Source organism: Myotis davidii, unplaced genomic scaffold, assembly GCF_000327345.1.
Source record: "Myotis davidii unplaced genomic scaffold, ASM32734v1 scaffold44, whole genome shotgun sequence".
NCBI lineage: Eukaryota > Metazoa > Chordata > Mammalia > Chiroptera > Vespertilionidae > Myotis > Myotis davidii.
In genome coordinates this window covers 5,398,834-5,415,473 of record NW_006299705.1, presented here as the reverse complement: position 1 = coordinate 5,415,473, position 16,640 = coordinate 5,398,834, and the positions used below count along the sequence as shown (strand labels likewise).

Genomic DNA, 16,640 nt, shown 5'->3' with positions numbered 1-16,640 from the left:
AGAGGCTGGTTGTTTCTGATGCAGCCAGGGTGGAGGAACACTGGTAGAAGACTTTGGACTTAATTTTAAGGACTGTGGCTTTTACTATGAGACGGGAAGCCATTGGAGGGTTTTGAGGAGTGACCCACCTGATTTAGGTTTTATTACTTTTAAACCCTATAATATGAAATTTTCCAGACATATAAAAAAGTAGCAAGTACAATTCTCCTGTATCACTATCATCTCACCCACTTCAGTAGCCATCTACATTTGCTGTATCCTGACCATCCACCTTTTTATTCCTGAATATTTGAATGCTAACTTGGGTTTTTAGAAGGATCACTCTGGTTTCTGTGTTGAGAGAAGGGGAGGCAGGACAAGGGCTGAATATAAATGTACCCTCCAAGTATATTTTTGTATGCATATAAATACATTAAAAAAACATTATATTGCATTCACTGTTTTGTAAATGATTTTTACTTATTATATTGGACATCTTATGATACTGAATATTCTGTAACTCTGTTTTTTAATGACTATGTAGGATTCCATTATATGATATGCCATAATTTATTTGATCTTACATTATTGGATATTTTAATTCACAGTCTTTGGTTGCTAAATCTCTGCATATACCCATGATTATATCCGTAAGGTAAGCTCCTAGAATGGAATTACTATGTCAAAGAATATGCACAAAAATTTAAAGGCTTTTGATTAATATTCATTATCGAAGTGTTTTCCAGAAAGACTTTACTAATTTATATTTCCAACTGCTTTTGGAAGTGTCAGGTTTCCTTAAACTCTCACTAACATTGGATTTTTTTTCATTAAAAAAAGATCTCCTATTTTGACAGATGAAAAAATGATAGCTCAGTTTTAATTTGCAGTGTTTTTATTTCTAGTGAGGTTGAATGCCATTTCCATTTGAAATATGCTTATTCATATCATTTGCTAGCTGCGTGACTTAGGATATGTCACCCAGGACCTACATTTTTGCTTGATGAAATGGGTACCTGCTTCACAGGGTTTTTATGGGCATTGAATAAAAGCATTTTGTATGTCCAGATTTTTAAATGTTTTGACCACGACCCACAGTAAAAAATGCATCTTCCATTGTGGCAAGCATATATGAATATGCAGTCAAAAGTTTCATGGAACATCTAGGCTGGAGTATACTTTTCATCTAGTACCAGTTAAGGCATCACTTACCTTGATCCTGAATATTCATGAGCTTATGAACAATGAACTTTGAGTAACTTTTTATACGTGTATACCCAAAGTTTAATAATTATAAAAGCACCTGATTAGATCAGGAAAAAAGGGAATAAAATATAGTTTCTTAGTCAACACCCAAGATCTGAATTTTGTCCAGGTGCTAGACCTTCATAATAAAACATATTTTAAGTTTAAAAAAAGTTTCATGGGATAATACATATAACCTTACCAAGTGTGATGTACTGTGATTATTTTACATTCTTGTTCACTTTCTAAATGTCCATTGTTAGCTATTAAATTGACCATAATCCTCTGCGTTGTGACGCACTGTTTGAAAAACACTGCTGTAATTCATCTTATTAGGTGTTCTTTTATCTATAGAGATTACCTCTTTCAGGTACCTCAGAAGCCAAATTGCCCTTAACTCCACCTTAATTCATTTTCAGAAAAGCTAAATAAGGAAAGGTCCCAAACCTAGCTTATTGTATTCCTGTATCATATTTTGGTCAGCTAAAAAAATTAAATACCTTCACAGTCAGAAAACACATTTATTTGGGCTTCTACGATACCATGACTGAATTATCAACACCACTATTATGAAGTAGATCTAATGCATTTGAGCAAAAACTCTGTATCATTACAGAAATTATATTTGCAAAACCCCGAGTTGGGACACAGCATCCTACAAAGAATTGTGTCTATAATTTGTGTTACCTGAAAAGCTAACAAGAAGTAAAAACAGAAATCACATTCAGTTATATTTAATATAGTCCTTTTTCATTAGAACAAATAACATGAAAGCTAGATAAATCCAGATGCTGTTCATTGCTAGACTTATAGCTAAACTACTTGAGGACCACTCAAAAAGGTTAAACGGATAAAATCATTACTTGTGACCAGAGAAAACCAAATCTGAGGGATGTTGGAATGAAAATTGCATAGAGAAATAGAGTGGGAATGGAGTGGAGGTGTTTACTGTATGAAAAACACCCAGTAGTTTAAGCTATCTGACACAACTGTTTTGTTACTTTTGACCTCTAGTTTAACATTAAGTATGTTTTATTTAAATTATTTTTGATGCTAAACCAGGAAAACTTTAAATGAGTAAGTTAAAAGTTTGGTAAGTATTTACCACTCCTCCGCTCACCCCTCCACAACGAAAAAATTTTGAGGAATGTCAGAAACAATTGGTTAAATAAAAATAAAAACTACCAAAGAACCATAATTTATCTTTGAAAAAGAGCAGAATATATGTGTTGTATCTGTACTATATTGATACAATATAGTACAGATACATTAATGTTTAATTTTTAAACGTTAAATGTTATTGGATTTAGGAAAATAACTGCCTTTCTTTACTTTAGTGGTTATTTACCTTAATTAAGTTTGTACCTGTATTTAGAATGTGTATATGAGATGTTCCCATGCATATGGATTGAGTGCTGGATTTTGGATTCTGGTGTTTTCACTCTTTGGAGCTAAAATAAGGTTTTAAACAAGCTCAGGAATAAGTGTAGAAATCTATTTGGCTCAAATGGCCCAGAAATGCACGAAGAGCTCCTCAGCCTCACTAGTAATCAAGAGATATGCAATTAAAGCAACAATGAAATAACATTTCATGCCCATCAACCTGGCACAAATTAAAGATGTTACTTGGACATTACCAAGTGTTGGAAGGAAATAATACAAGACTATTAAGAATATAAATTGGTGCATGTGCTGTGACGAGTAATTTGGAAATATTCTATGGTGCATACCCTGTGACCAGGAATTCAGCTTCTAGCCTATCTCTTGCATGTGTCCCCAAGTAAACATTCAGGGGCATTTATTTGTAATATTGCAAACATTGAACAACATGTATGTCTATCAGTAAAGAAATGGCTACCTAAAATAGTCTAGTATTTTCCACTTGAAATACAAGGTGAAAAATCCAATATTAACTTTGTTTTTAGTTTTAAAAGGTGAAATCAATATATTTTGATAGTTTATCCAATATATTTTTAACATTTGATTAATATAAAAGTCATTGAGATATTTTATATTTTTTATATTTAGCCTTTGAAATCCATTTTTTATTGTGCTTAGAGCACATATCAGTTTGGATGCTAAAATGTTTGTTGGAAATACTTGGTCTGGATTTGAATTTCATAAAATTTACACTTGAAACAGTAGATTCATATACCCAAGTTTTTCCATATGTGCTTAAAACTATTTCAATAACTGACTGGGGTATCAAATAAAATTTAAGCTAGTTTACTTCCGTACATAGCCATATTGCAAATGTCCAGTGGTCATGTGGCTAGTAGATACCATATTGGATAGTGCAGTTCTAATCATTGTATGGACTTTGGCACAGCAGTTAAAATAAATAATCTGCCGGGGTCCAGCCCCAGCAGGTCCAGGGGTCCCCAAAGGTGTGGACAGAGTCGGCGAAGAAGGAATGACACGGAGACAGCGTTCAGTTGATCAGCAGCCTTGCCAGGATCTCTAGCCACAATCTCCAGCCAAGTTCTGTCTAGGATCTCCAGCCAAGTTCTGTCCGGGTTCTCCAGCCAGGTTCTATGTCCATGTTCTCTTGCTAGGTTCTCCAGCCACGTTCTCCAGGTTCTCCAGCCAGGTTCTGTAGCCCTGTTCTCTCGCTAGGTTCTCCAGCCAGGTTCGGTCGCCTGTTCGTAATTAAAGTGATTAATTACCCACCTGGCACTTAGAGGTTTTATTCCCTCCCTAACTTCAGGGGAAAATCCCTGCCTGGGGAAACAACCTTTCTCAAAGAGGTGACCTTGGTTAAAACACATAGTGCCAAGAAGGTGAGCAAACACATTAAGAACAGTATGCCATATATACCAGGTCCCTTGAAACAGCAAGGATGGACTGGCTCCCGGCAATAATCTACATACACATAGAATAAAATGTGACTGATTGTTCAAATTTCACACTGTCAACAAGAATTTTAAAGAAATGGTGTGATGTTTTGTTGTTTTGAGCATTTAAAAGTATTCAGGATAACACAGGGAATAATATAATATCCATGCAACCACCATGGAAATGTAGCAAATGTTAACATTTTGCCCAAGTACCTTCAGGTCTTTCTCAACAGTCCTGCGTTTATTTGTTTAAGACTATATACGTGTTCAGATACAGAATGGATTGAGTTTCTACTAAGTTAGCTTGTAGTAGGTATAAAGGAAAAAAGGGTACCTAAGAATATTGTTCCTTGAAGTATTATTGGTATTAGAACTTAAATAATCTTGTAACATTTAATTCATTTAAAAATTTTTAGGAATTGGATGTCTACTAGAAAATTACTTATTTTAGATTTTTAGAAAAGTGTTATATATATTAATAAGAATTCTCATTAACAAAAGACTATTTTCCTTAGATTTCCCAAGTGTATATTGTCAGTTTTTGGAATTTAACTTTATTTAGTGGAAATCGTTTGGGAAGAGAATATTTAAAGGCTAATACAATTGAAAATAAATACTAATTTTATTCCTCCCCATTGATTTGAGAGAGAAAGTGAGAGAGAGAAATATCGATGTAAGAAATATCAATTGGTTGCTTCCTGTATGCACACCGGCTGGGGATCAAACCCAAAACCTAGATATGTGCCTTGACTGGGAATCGAACCAGAAATCTTTTGCTGAATGAGACTATGCTCTAATCAACTAAGCCACCCGGGCAGGGCTACAATACTAATTTTAAATGTAACTGAGTTACCAGACATGGGTGTTGATATATTTTAAAACACCCAGTATTTTATCTGGAATGGATAGGGTTTTAAATGGAGAGGAGGGACAGAGGTAATATCACTTGGCAGTTATTTAATAAATAGCAAGCCAGGTTCTTCAGCATTGAAGATGTTGCTTAAATGTATATATTGAGTGAATTTGCTTGCTCTTTACAATGAATTTCTGCATATCACTGATCTTTTAAATGTAGCTACTTATTAAAGTGCCCAAGGTAAATAAGTATTGGAATTTCTTTGACCTAATGAAAGGACTCAGATGAGTAAAAATTATTTTTAAAATAAGGGATAGTATATAAGGAATATAAACAGTATTCTTATGTTTAAGTATAGTTTTATAATTTAACTAGAGGCCTGGTGCACAAAATTCATGCAAGGGGCTCAGCCCTCACAGCTGCAGCAGCTTGCCTGGGCCCTCACAGCCCCAGCTTCACCCAGAAGGTTGTCCAGAAGATCATTCGGCTGTCTGGTCTAATTAGCATATTATGCTTTTATTATTATAGATAATCTTAAATTCCAAATGGAAAATTTTAATTTATTTTATATTTTCTTCAGATATGCCAATTAACAACTTGATGTCATGAAAGTATTTCTTTATTCAAATTTTTAAATTACAGTTGACATTCAATATTACATTAGTTCAGGCATGTAGCAGAGTGCTCAGATATTTATGAAGTTTTCCCCTGTATAAGGCTTGTACCCACTTAACACCACACAGTTATTACAATATTATTGATTATATTCCTTATGCTGTACTTTACATCCTGTGACTATTTTATAACAGACAATTTTTACTTCTTAATCCCTTTACTTTTTTCACTGAAAATATTTTTTATGCTCAGTTGTGATGCAGACAATTATTTTCTAAATCTTTCATTTGAATGTGCATTTAACCAAATAAAAAATGAAGGAATTCAGATCGTACAATTTTAAAAAATACTTCCAGAAAAGACATTTTGCAGTTGGTAGTGTCACATTTTATGTCTATATACCTCTGTTATAGCAACATCACAATTTCGTATTTTTATATATGGAAGTTTTAAAAAACATATGCCTGTTATGTTTTTGGTTCATCACTAGATGGAGTTCTTGCAGTACAGCTATGTGATGGGTAGCCATTAGAATAATCTTTGCTTTCTTAGAGCAAGCATGTGTTTAAAAAAAGCTAAGTGTATCAGCAAACAGCTGTTAACCATATAACATGGTAGTAGGAATACATAGTAACATGCAGTCACAATCTTTGCATTGGAGGGCAGGGGAGGGGGCAGTTAAACTGGTTCCCTGATAATCAGTGGAACTACAATTTATATTATTAATTTGCACAGCACAATTCTTTTGAAGAAACGTCAGTGCTTGAGCTTCAGCTTGTCTGAAGACTTGCTGTGCCCTCACATTGGCACTGAAAGTAAATTCTTCAGGCATTCCGTCTGAAGTTACATGGTCATTAGTGTCGGTCCACTCCTTATCTTATCCTTGCTCGTGTCCTTTTGGCCTCAACAGGTATTGTCCACCTTCTCTTGCCACTTCAAAGTCTAAAAACCAAGCTGAAGATAGAATGTGTTTTCTCTTGCTTCCTGTGTCCTCATGGCTCAGGAAGGGGAGAGTGTTTTCACCAGGAGGTGAATGTATCTTCAGCACTTCCAGGCCTGCAGTTAGGCATGTTTGGATTTGTGCTTCTCTCCTACTTTCCCTTTATTCCTCTGTATGAGTAATAGAACACTTTTATACCGTGCGCTCTAACCAACTGAGCTAGCTGGCCAGGGCCATGATAAGATCTCTTGATGATTCCCCACACTTTTCACTCCAGCTTGGTTTTCTCTGCTGAGCCCCAGCCTAATATTTTTAAGTTCCTGTGCTGACAGTTTTACATGCAAGGGCCCTGAACTTAGTCAAAACTGAGCTCATCCTCTCCCTGCTGTCCTGCCAGTCCCAGGCTTTACTTTCTGTTTCCCATCCTGGCCAGTGGCATTGTCTTCTTTTCAGTCACCTAAGCCAGAAACCCAGGAGAGAGAGAGACTCAGATCCTTCCTTCATCTCCTACGTTAGGATTTCTCAGCCGTGGCACTATTGGCATTTTTGGCTGGATTCTTTTTTGTTGTGTGCGGCTGTCTTGTGCATTGTAGATGTTTAGCAACCAGCCCTGGCTTCTCCTCCTTAGGCGCTAATAATAATCTCCCTCAGTTGGGCCAACCAAAAATGTCTCCAGATGTTTTGAAATGTCCCTTGAGGACCAAATCACCCCTACTTGAGGACGATTGCCCATGTCTAATCTGTTACTTAACCTTATTGATTCTACTTTCTAAATTTACCTTGAATCCTTCCTCATATCTTCATCCCACTCCTACCTCCTATTTTTTGTATGGTTTTGACTAGCCTGCTTTTCTCTGATGTTCTTTCTTCCCAATCCACCCTCTTCAGTGATGCCAAATTTATCTTTCTAAAAGGCAAAGCTGTTCTGTATTTACATTTTCAGTAGCCTCCAGCCAGGACCCTTGTGAGCTGGCTTCTCTTTATATTTAGCCTTATTTTTCAAAGTCACTCATAATCACTACAGTTCTTGCTACACAGGCCAATGTGCTGAGCCTTCTTACCATTGTGCCATACTTTGTTTCAAACACTACTTAGGTATCAATTTCTCCATGGTAGCCCTGAGTCACTTTAAGAGAATATCATGGGAAAGAACATTTTATTTCTAAACATATCTATCTTCCCTCACCAAATTGAATTTTTTTTTTAATATTTTATTGATTTTTTTTTACAGAGAGGAAGGGAGAGAGATAGAGAGCCAGAAACATCGATGAGAGAGAAACATCGATCAGCTGCCTCCTGCACATCCCCCACTGGGGATGTGCCCGCAATCAAGGTACACGCTCCGACTGGAATCGAACCCAGGCCCCTTCAGTCCACAAGCCGACGCTCTATCCACTGAGCCAAACCGGCCTTGGCCAAATTGAATTTTTTAAGGGTGGGGACCATCTCTCAGTTTTTTGCATGTAGTAGATAGTCAATGAAAGTTTCATCATTTATTAGTATGCCCTAAGTGATATAGTAACATCCTCATTACTTACAGGAATTCTGTTCCCTGACAAATTATTATTTTTTTAGTTTTTATCATTTAAACTTGGTAGGCTTTTGGCTACAGAAATCTTATACTATAACTTTCTTTAAGAAATCAGCCATTCAGAGAGAATTGAAGAAAGCAATATATTTCATTGATATCAAATGTCATTTGCTTGTAAAATAGTAGTTTACTCTAAAGATTTTTATTTAGAAGAGAATTAAACTGTGTGGATTAATTGTGCAGATTAATTAAATTGAGTGAATTAATGTGATGTGGGAATTTTTTTTACTGGACTCAAAACATTGCATTTGCATTGAATAAGAATTTGTTGAGTGCAAAAGCAATATCATTGTGTTAACAACTACTTTAGTTTTTGAGAAAATACACTTTTTAGAACACATTTCTATAATTACCAGCATGCACTATTTAGAAATTTACCCTGGTTAAATAAAAAAATACTTTTTTTTTAAAATCAAGTCGGTAAAAACTAGAGTGTTCCATTCTCTTCCTTACATGCCTTAATACAGACATTTTTGTGTGAGTAGATTTTGTGAATTAGAATTAGTCACACTCAGTCCGACCAAGTACATTTATAGTGGGGACTTTAATTAAAAGGCAAAAAATGAAAACTAGAGGCTGCAGTGCTTTGGGAAGATAACTCAAGTGTAGCACAGCCTTACTGAAAGTTAAGGATGGGAAAGGAAATGAATAAGACCTCCCAATTCAGAAGAATTCTTTATTCTGTCACAGTGTGATTGTTAAAGTTTGTTGAAGAAATCCATATATGATGGCAGTTAAGCCAGACATGATGACTTTCTGTCACTTTTTAGGGAGTGGCATAAAATATATCACTTCCTTTCAAAAGAGATATTCTAAATAAGAAAAGTTGTTATAGAGGTTTCCAGAAACAAAACTGGGAAGAGCCAGGTGACCTACAGGGAAGTCCCTCCTTTCACACCTGCTCTCCAAGGACAGAAGGAGATCGTAGGGGACACGTGACACACTGCCCTTTATCTGGGTGACACACTGCCCTTTATCTGGGAGCCGTCAAGGACCCAGATTTGTCCTGGTTGTCTTCTTATTTCTTTTTTCCACACTCTCTTTTCCTTTCTTTAAAATTAAAACTTTTAACTTTAACTATTAGAAAATACCAGTTAAACTTCTCTTTAGGACCTTCATCTGCTTTAGGAAAGAAAGGTGTTGTGTTATTGGGGAGGGGAGGGGTGAGGACAAAGAAATGTCTCATAGCTGCTGTTTTCAAAAGAAATTTTACTCCAAACTTGAAAAATTTTGCATTATAATGCTTCTATTATATACAGACAATCTCAGACTATAAACAGTCTGTAATCATCATATTTTGAATATATTTTTAAATATTTTAATGTTTTAATAGTTTTGGTTCTTGAAGTTATAATTTTTAAAATCTCTTGTACATCTTTAAGGCACTACTTGATCTAATTAAAAGATACTGTTGTGGTGAGCCACTTAGTTTTTCATATACTTTTCAATATAGAGATTATACTGATGTAAACTTTCTCAGTAAGTTATTTACCTATTACCAGAACAATGTAGTTTTAAATGGGTAACAACCTTTAACCTAGTGAGGGTCAAGTAGAAGATGTATATTTTAACAAGGCATAGTCAGTTCTCATTATTCACAATAGTTATGTTCTTACAAAGGCTCCACAAACACTGAAGTTGTGAATTTTGGCCCATTGCTCCTAGGGGAGATATAGGGTCCCTGTGAGTCTCTGTCGTAACATTTTCATCAACTCATCAATACATAAGTTTGTTTTATGTGTTTCTGTTTAACGATATTTTATTTAATATATATTTTTGATTCATTACCATTGAACTCATGGCCATTAGCACTGTAACTCATGCCTGAGCAAAGCTTATCTAACATATGTTTACTCCATAGGGCACATCACAGCCTCTTGCCCCAGGAACAGATAGCACTTCAGCACTATGCTTGGGGGGCCATTTTAAACAGGGAATGCACCAACAGAAAGCACAAAAAATGCAAAATACCAGGTGCTGAATAGATCACAAAAAAGGGACACTTGATTATGGTATGAGAGCTGAAACAGCAGGGCTGAGTGTTGCCTTGATCAGCGTCAGATGGAAACATGCTTTTCCAAGGACGCACATTTTTCCACTGCAGAAGACCAAGAAAGGACCTCAGGCATTGCTTTTGGGGTTACAAATACATTTTGTTGAGTAGGCAAATTCGTAAAGACAGAATCTTCAGTAATGAGGATTGACTGTCATTGTTTTAAAGAAGCTTCTGATTGAATACTTAGAATATTCAAATTTGCAAGTTTCTCTTGTTTTCAGGATGGGGGGAGTTTTTGGTTAAGTGGGGTCATCCTCATAGCTTTCATGTTTTACTGTCCAGTGGAATAAAAACGGCTGGTTTCAGAGTGTCACTTTATTTTCTCCCCCACAGGGAACAACCCATCTTCAGCACTCGTGCTCATGTCTTCCAGATTGACCCAAACACCAAGAAGAACTGGGTACCCACCAGCAAGCACGCAGTTACTGTGTCTTATTTCTATGACAGCACAAGAAATGTCTATAGGATAATCAGTTTAGATGGCTCCAAGGTGAGTTACATTTATTTTAAATAATCTTGCTATTTTGCTTTATACAGGATAGCATCTCAGTTTTAGAGGAATTTTATCTTTATTAAAATATTGAGAGAATTTAAAACTTTAAAAAACAAAATTGATCATTTTTAAAAAATACTTTTTTTATGGATTTCAGAGAGGAAGGAAGAGGGAGAGAGAGATAGAAACATCAATGATGAGAGAGAATCATTGATCGGCTGTCTCCTGCATGCCCCACACAGGGGATTGAATCTGAAATCTGTGCATGTGCCCTGACCAGGAATCAAACCTTGACCTCCTGATTCATAGGCTGATGCTCAACCACTGAGCCACGTTGGCTGGGCCAACATTGGTCATTTTTAAGGTAGCGACATTTTTTGTCCACTAAATTATTTGGATTAATCACCTTATATACTAAATTACATGTCAAAAATATTCTACAAATCTGAGGTCAGTTTTATTTGGGAAATATTCATTGATTATCTGTTATATGTCAGGCATTTTGCTAGGGGCTACAAATATAGTGTTGAATAGGGTGCATGCAATTTCTACTCTTATAGATTAGTATGCTGTTCAAAATCCCTAAATCATATGAAGTCTGTCAATGTCAATATTAAAGTTTATTCTGAGCATCCCTCATTCAGAAAGAAGCATGTGGACAGTTCCTACATTTTTATTTTTAGGAGAGGCAGATAGTCTAATATTTAAGAGCATAGACTACCTGATTTCACGTCTCAACTATACCATCTACTAAGATTTTGACTTTGGGCAAATTACCTCTCTGAGCTTCATTGTTCTCACCTCAGTGCTTGAAATTGTAAGGATTAAATGAGTTAATATCTGCAAAAACACTTAGATCAGTGCCTGATGGATACTACTTTTTCATCAGTGAATTTTGAACAACACATGAAGATAAAGAAATGCCAAGCATCATATTCTGGATGTAAAGTGTGTAGAATGAGGGCTCCATTCTTTTTCTTCAAGCATTCATGACGCCATGAGGCCTTTCTGTTCTCAGAGATTTTAACAATTTAGTTTAGGGGTTAAGGACACAGACTATATAGCCAGACTGTCTGGTTTGAATTTTTTTTAAATTTTTTTTAAATATATATTTTATTGATCTTTTACAGAGAGGAAGGGAGAGAGATAGAGAGTCAGAAACATCGATGAGAGAGAAACATCGATCAGCTGCCTCCTGCACATCTCCCACTGGGCATGTGCCCGCAACCAAGGCACATGCCCTTGACCGGAATCGAATCTGGGACCCTTTAGTCCGCAGGCCGATGCTCTGTCCACTGAGCCAAACCAGCTTCGGCAAATTTTTGCTCTACTACCTATAAGCCATTTGGCCTAGAGCAAGATATTTAATGTCTTAGTGCCTCAGTTTTCTCATCTGTGAAAAAGAATTAGTAAGTTGTCTACGTCATCATACCAAGGGATTGTGAAGATGAAATACATTTAGGCAAAAAGCCCTCCACGGGTGTGTAGTAATCCCTATACAAACACAACTCTTACTGTTACCATTATTAATATTATTAAGCTATTAATTATGTAGTACTTAGTGGTTTGGGGGAATAAAAGAAAAATCTAATTTAATGCTCAAACTTTAGTCTTTTCTGTGTGCTCATTTCTTGTCTCATTAACTAGATTATAGTACCCAGGGGCTATTTGTACTTCCGTTCACAAGTGACTAACTTGTATTTATTTGAATAATTGATCCTATTTTCATTTGGAGGATTTAAAGGACTTGGGAAATTGACATAGTTAATTTCTGTGAAGGTTTTTTTTAAATTTAATTTTATTGTTTAAGGTATTACAAATAGTAGTACATATGTCTCCTTTTTTTCCCCCCATTGACCTCCTCCCCGGCCACCCCTATCCCCCAGCATTGGCCCTCGTCCTCCCTCTCCTCTGCGCCTGTTGGTTGTGCTTATATGAATGAAAGGCTAGACAGCCAGGCACTACTTTAGATCCCCTGGTCTAAAGTGAGGTGTCTTGCATCTGTTGATTGTGCTTATATGCATGCATACAAGTCTGAAAGTGGTTTTTTTTTAAATGAAGAACAATTTTGTCATATTTTATAAGTATTTAGTGAAATTAACAGATATTAATTATTATTAATTTAGACTCTAGAATGTTAATTTATTTCTTTTCCCTGATTCAAATCTTTAGTTCTCTATAATGTGTGTTCCTCTCTTGGCCCAAACCACAGATAAAATGTCATTTTATTAGACAGGAGAGTTAGATGGTATAAAAAATGAAGTTAAACTGAGGCAGTCTCATGTATTATGTGATTAAGTAATCCTCGTGTGTCTTCCTTCTGAAGCAATATGAACTATTGCTTCTGGCATTTTTATTTTTGAGTATACTTTGCAGCTTGTAATTTTTAGGCTCTTAAATAACTCTTATGAAAAAGTTTTTGTTTCGTTTTTTTTAAATATAATCTACCCTCTGTAGCAATTACATTTTTCTATCACATTTTCTACTTTCTAGTTACCTTTCTAAGCTGATGCTGTTAATCACTGCAGTTCCCTGCAGGAGTTGTCGGGGGGTTTTTGTTTTTTTTTTATAAGCACTACTGGTTTATTTGATGCAGCTAAATGAGTGTTTTTCTTACCACCCTCACTTCTGTTTCTGCACAGCATGATCAGTTGAGAAGGCCTTAGGTGCCCTGACTAGAAAATGTGCTTTTTCTGTGCATATACAGTTTGCAGAGGCATCAGCGTGGCCAGGGGCCAGGATCAGGCACTACATGATCTGTAAGAACACAGCATTTCTAACTCTTCTCCTCGAAAGGACAAGAACTTTGGGATTGAGAGACATGTTTATTTTATAGAGCTAATTTTTTTTCTTTTAAATGGATTCATTATAGCATTCTATTCAAGCAAGTCTAATAAAAAATATTTTTAAGGAAATGTTCAGAATGAGGATTAAAACGGAACTCTTAAACTGAAAAGTAGAAAAAAGTTCATTTGAAATTGTTAAAACTGAAGGTCAGTACCAACAGCACATGGGTGGGTTTCCTCAGCTGCCTGTAACCCCTATCGCCATCTCATTTTCTGAGTTAATTAGGGTAACATGTTAAATGCCCTTCTCTTCTTGAAAACACAAATGTGCCTTCCTCAGGGAGTACTCCAGGACCAGGGGATCTAAAGTAGTGCCTGACAGTCCTGGCTGTCTAGCCTTTCAGTCGCTATCATATCCTGGTCTTATGGTCTTCATAAGCACTCACCAATCGTGGAAAATTGGTCAGCTATTTATTTACATGGTCATTGACTGATGCTTTTTGTTCTAGAATGTGATCCACAATCATATTGCCTCTTGTTATATCTCAAGTTTATAGAATTGTGCTTGACATTAATAGATACTCAATAAAATAGTTGAATAACCAAATGATTTCTTAGCAAATTAATACAGTAGTCCCCCCTTATCCACAGGAAATACTTCCAAGACTGAGTGGATGCCTGAAAGTGCAGATAGAACTGAATTTTTTCCTGTACAAACATACTTTTTATTTGGTATATTCAAATTGCCACTGTCACTACTCTTGTGCTTTGGGGCCTTTATTAAGTGAAATAAAGGTCACTTGAACATAGTGTGACATTCGACAGTCAGCCTGATAACCTAGACAGGTACTAAGTGACTATGGGCAGGTAGCTTATGTAGTGTGGCTAATGCTGGACAAAGGCATGACTCAGGAGGCATGATTCAAAGGCAAGACAGGACAGTGAGAGATTTCATCATACTACTCAGAGCAGCATGCAACTTAAACTTATGAATTGTTTATTCCTGGGAATTTTCCATATAATATTTCAGACTTCTGTTGTTCACAGGTAACTGAAACTGGATATAGGGGGACTACTGTATATTCTTTTCCATTCAGTCTTTCCATTTGATGACAATCTCGCAAATTAGTGCAGTTATTAGCCACATTTTACAGGATCTAAAATGACATGCTAGGAAAAGCAGCTTTTGAATTGTCGAGTAAGGAGGTATATGGGTATACACATTTTGTATGAGGTAAACAAAAAAGCTTAGTCAAGGACAAGGGCTCCATATAACAACAGGTAACACATTTACTGTCTGTAAGAGAAAGCAAGGGACCACTCTCTCTTCTACTGTCTTCTCTAGCAGGCAGGTGTCATACATTCATTTTTGTAACTTCACCAGTACCTGCTTAGCTCATAAATATTTACATTATACAGTTGTTCACATGGTAAACATTTAGCTTTGTTCTAAAAATGCTTGATTTTCATTCCAAATTTAATAATTTTCCAGAAAACCACTTATGAATGTGATCACATGTGCATTTTTATTATTTTTATTTATTTTGTTTGTTTGTTTGTTTTTTTATTATTATTAGTTAAGGTATTACAAATGTGTCCTCATCCCCCCATTACATTTTTATTATTATTGAATCACTTTGTAATCTCATTTTTTGGAGGGCATTAACACTTAAATAAAATGGGTTCTATACTTTTACAGTACTGACAGAGGAAATGAATTTAAGTTAATATGTTATAATTTTAGTGATCACCAAAGTTAATATTTAATAACATACTAAAATACTAGTTTTCTAAGAAACTATGTCTTAAACAGAAATGATAGTGATTCTCAAGATTATGAATTTATACCATTTTATCAGAAAAGAAATAAAGTATGTATTTAGGGGTTTGTTTTTCCCTTGAGTAAAGGAAAAATACTAAATGATTGAAAGTCTTTTCTTTATCATGATATATTTCAGGTAAGTCAGGTTTTGGAAAATTGTTGATTATGCATTTTAGAAAATTCGTGTACAAATAGAAAATTTGTCCTATTGATGTATTCATTTTTGAAATATTTTTTGGAGAGTGGGAGCTAACTATTTTAAAGAAATAAGTATTAAAACTTACTTGTTTTTAGTGAGCATCACCAAAATTAATAGATGTTAAATAAAATTAAAACACAATTAATAGATATTGACCCTAAATGTTCAAAGGGAAGAAATTAATTACACTAAAAGCTCTTTAAAATTTTTTGCATCATAAGAGAACTTACTTTGACTGTAAGGTATTGAAATTTTTGATAGATTGCCATTATATTTATAGTTCTAGTAGTTACCTTATTTCCACTCTGTCACTTGCAATAATATAAACTATTTCTATAATTATACTGTATATTTAATATTCTGGCTCATTAAGAATCCTAAGTTTTTATGTAACGAAATAATCCTGTGTTTAAATGTTTGTTTGCTAATTTTGGGCAGGTTACTCATACTTATTTTATTTTTCAGGCAATAATTAATAGCACCATCACCCCAAACATGACATTTACGAAAACATCTCAGAAGTTTGGCCAGTGGGCCGATAGCCGGGCAAACACTGTTTATGGACTGGGATTCTCTTCTGAGCATCATCTTTCAAAAGTAAGTTAATTCATCAGATCTCAGTGGAAATCTTCGTCTTCAGGTCAGATATCTTAAATATATAGTAGCAAATGGAGAGTGTAAAATATATAGGAGAAATTTGTTTAATATTCTCAGAACTGTTGTAATTTTAAAGCAGTAAGAGATCATTGGATTCTGTTGTCAATTAGAAAATTCATTGCACACATTAGAAATAGTTACCGCTGAGTGAGAAGGCTCTGCATAGTTAACTGTGTATGATAGGAAATAAAACATGTGAATTACCACCTCAGAATGGACTTTACATCCTTAGTTGGAGATGGTCTGCAAGATAGGTAGACACCAAGCTCTTATGAACTGTGAAAACTCAAGCTGATAATGGTATATATTTCAACTTTCTGACGTGACAGCAGACACAGAAAAATCACTATGTTTAGGGAAAGCTGTGCATTGTCTGGGTCAGAATTACTCTGAGCTCTCTGATGCAATACAGAGACCCCATAGATACTATGAGGAGGAGTTCTTGGGAAATACTAAGCAAGTGAAGTACTGTGGCCAGAAAAGCCGATATAGTACAGACCATCACCAGGAATCAAAACAGTTGTCCTGCCTATGAGCCAAGTCAAGCAGTGTTCACCTCTTGAG

General features: G+C 35.5%; 1 protein-coding gene across 2 annotated transcripts in view; it reads left to right on the top strand.

Annotated features, from left to right (window-relative positions):
* Positions 1-16,640, top strand: part of HOMER1 (homer scaffolding protein 1) — an 88,158-nt gene that overhangs the window by 22,526 nt on the left and 48,992 nt on the right. The window contains exons 1-3 of one of the 2 annotated variants that reach the window (XM_015571659.1): positions 603-634; positions 10,453-10,609; positions 15,885-16,016. In XM_015571659.1, coding sequence (XP_015427145.1) covers positions 618-634; positions 10,453-10,609; positions 15,885-16,016 — 306 coding nt within the window. In that variant the 5' untranslated portion in view covers positions 603-617. Of the gene's footprint in view, positions 1-602; positions 635-10,452; positions 10,610-15,884; positions 16,017-16,640 lie in introns of those variants that run through there. The other variant, XM_006775467.2, reaches the window with a different exon arrangement.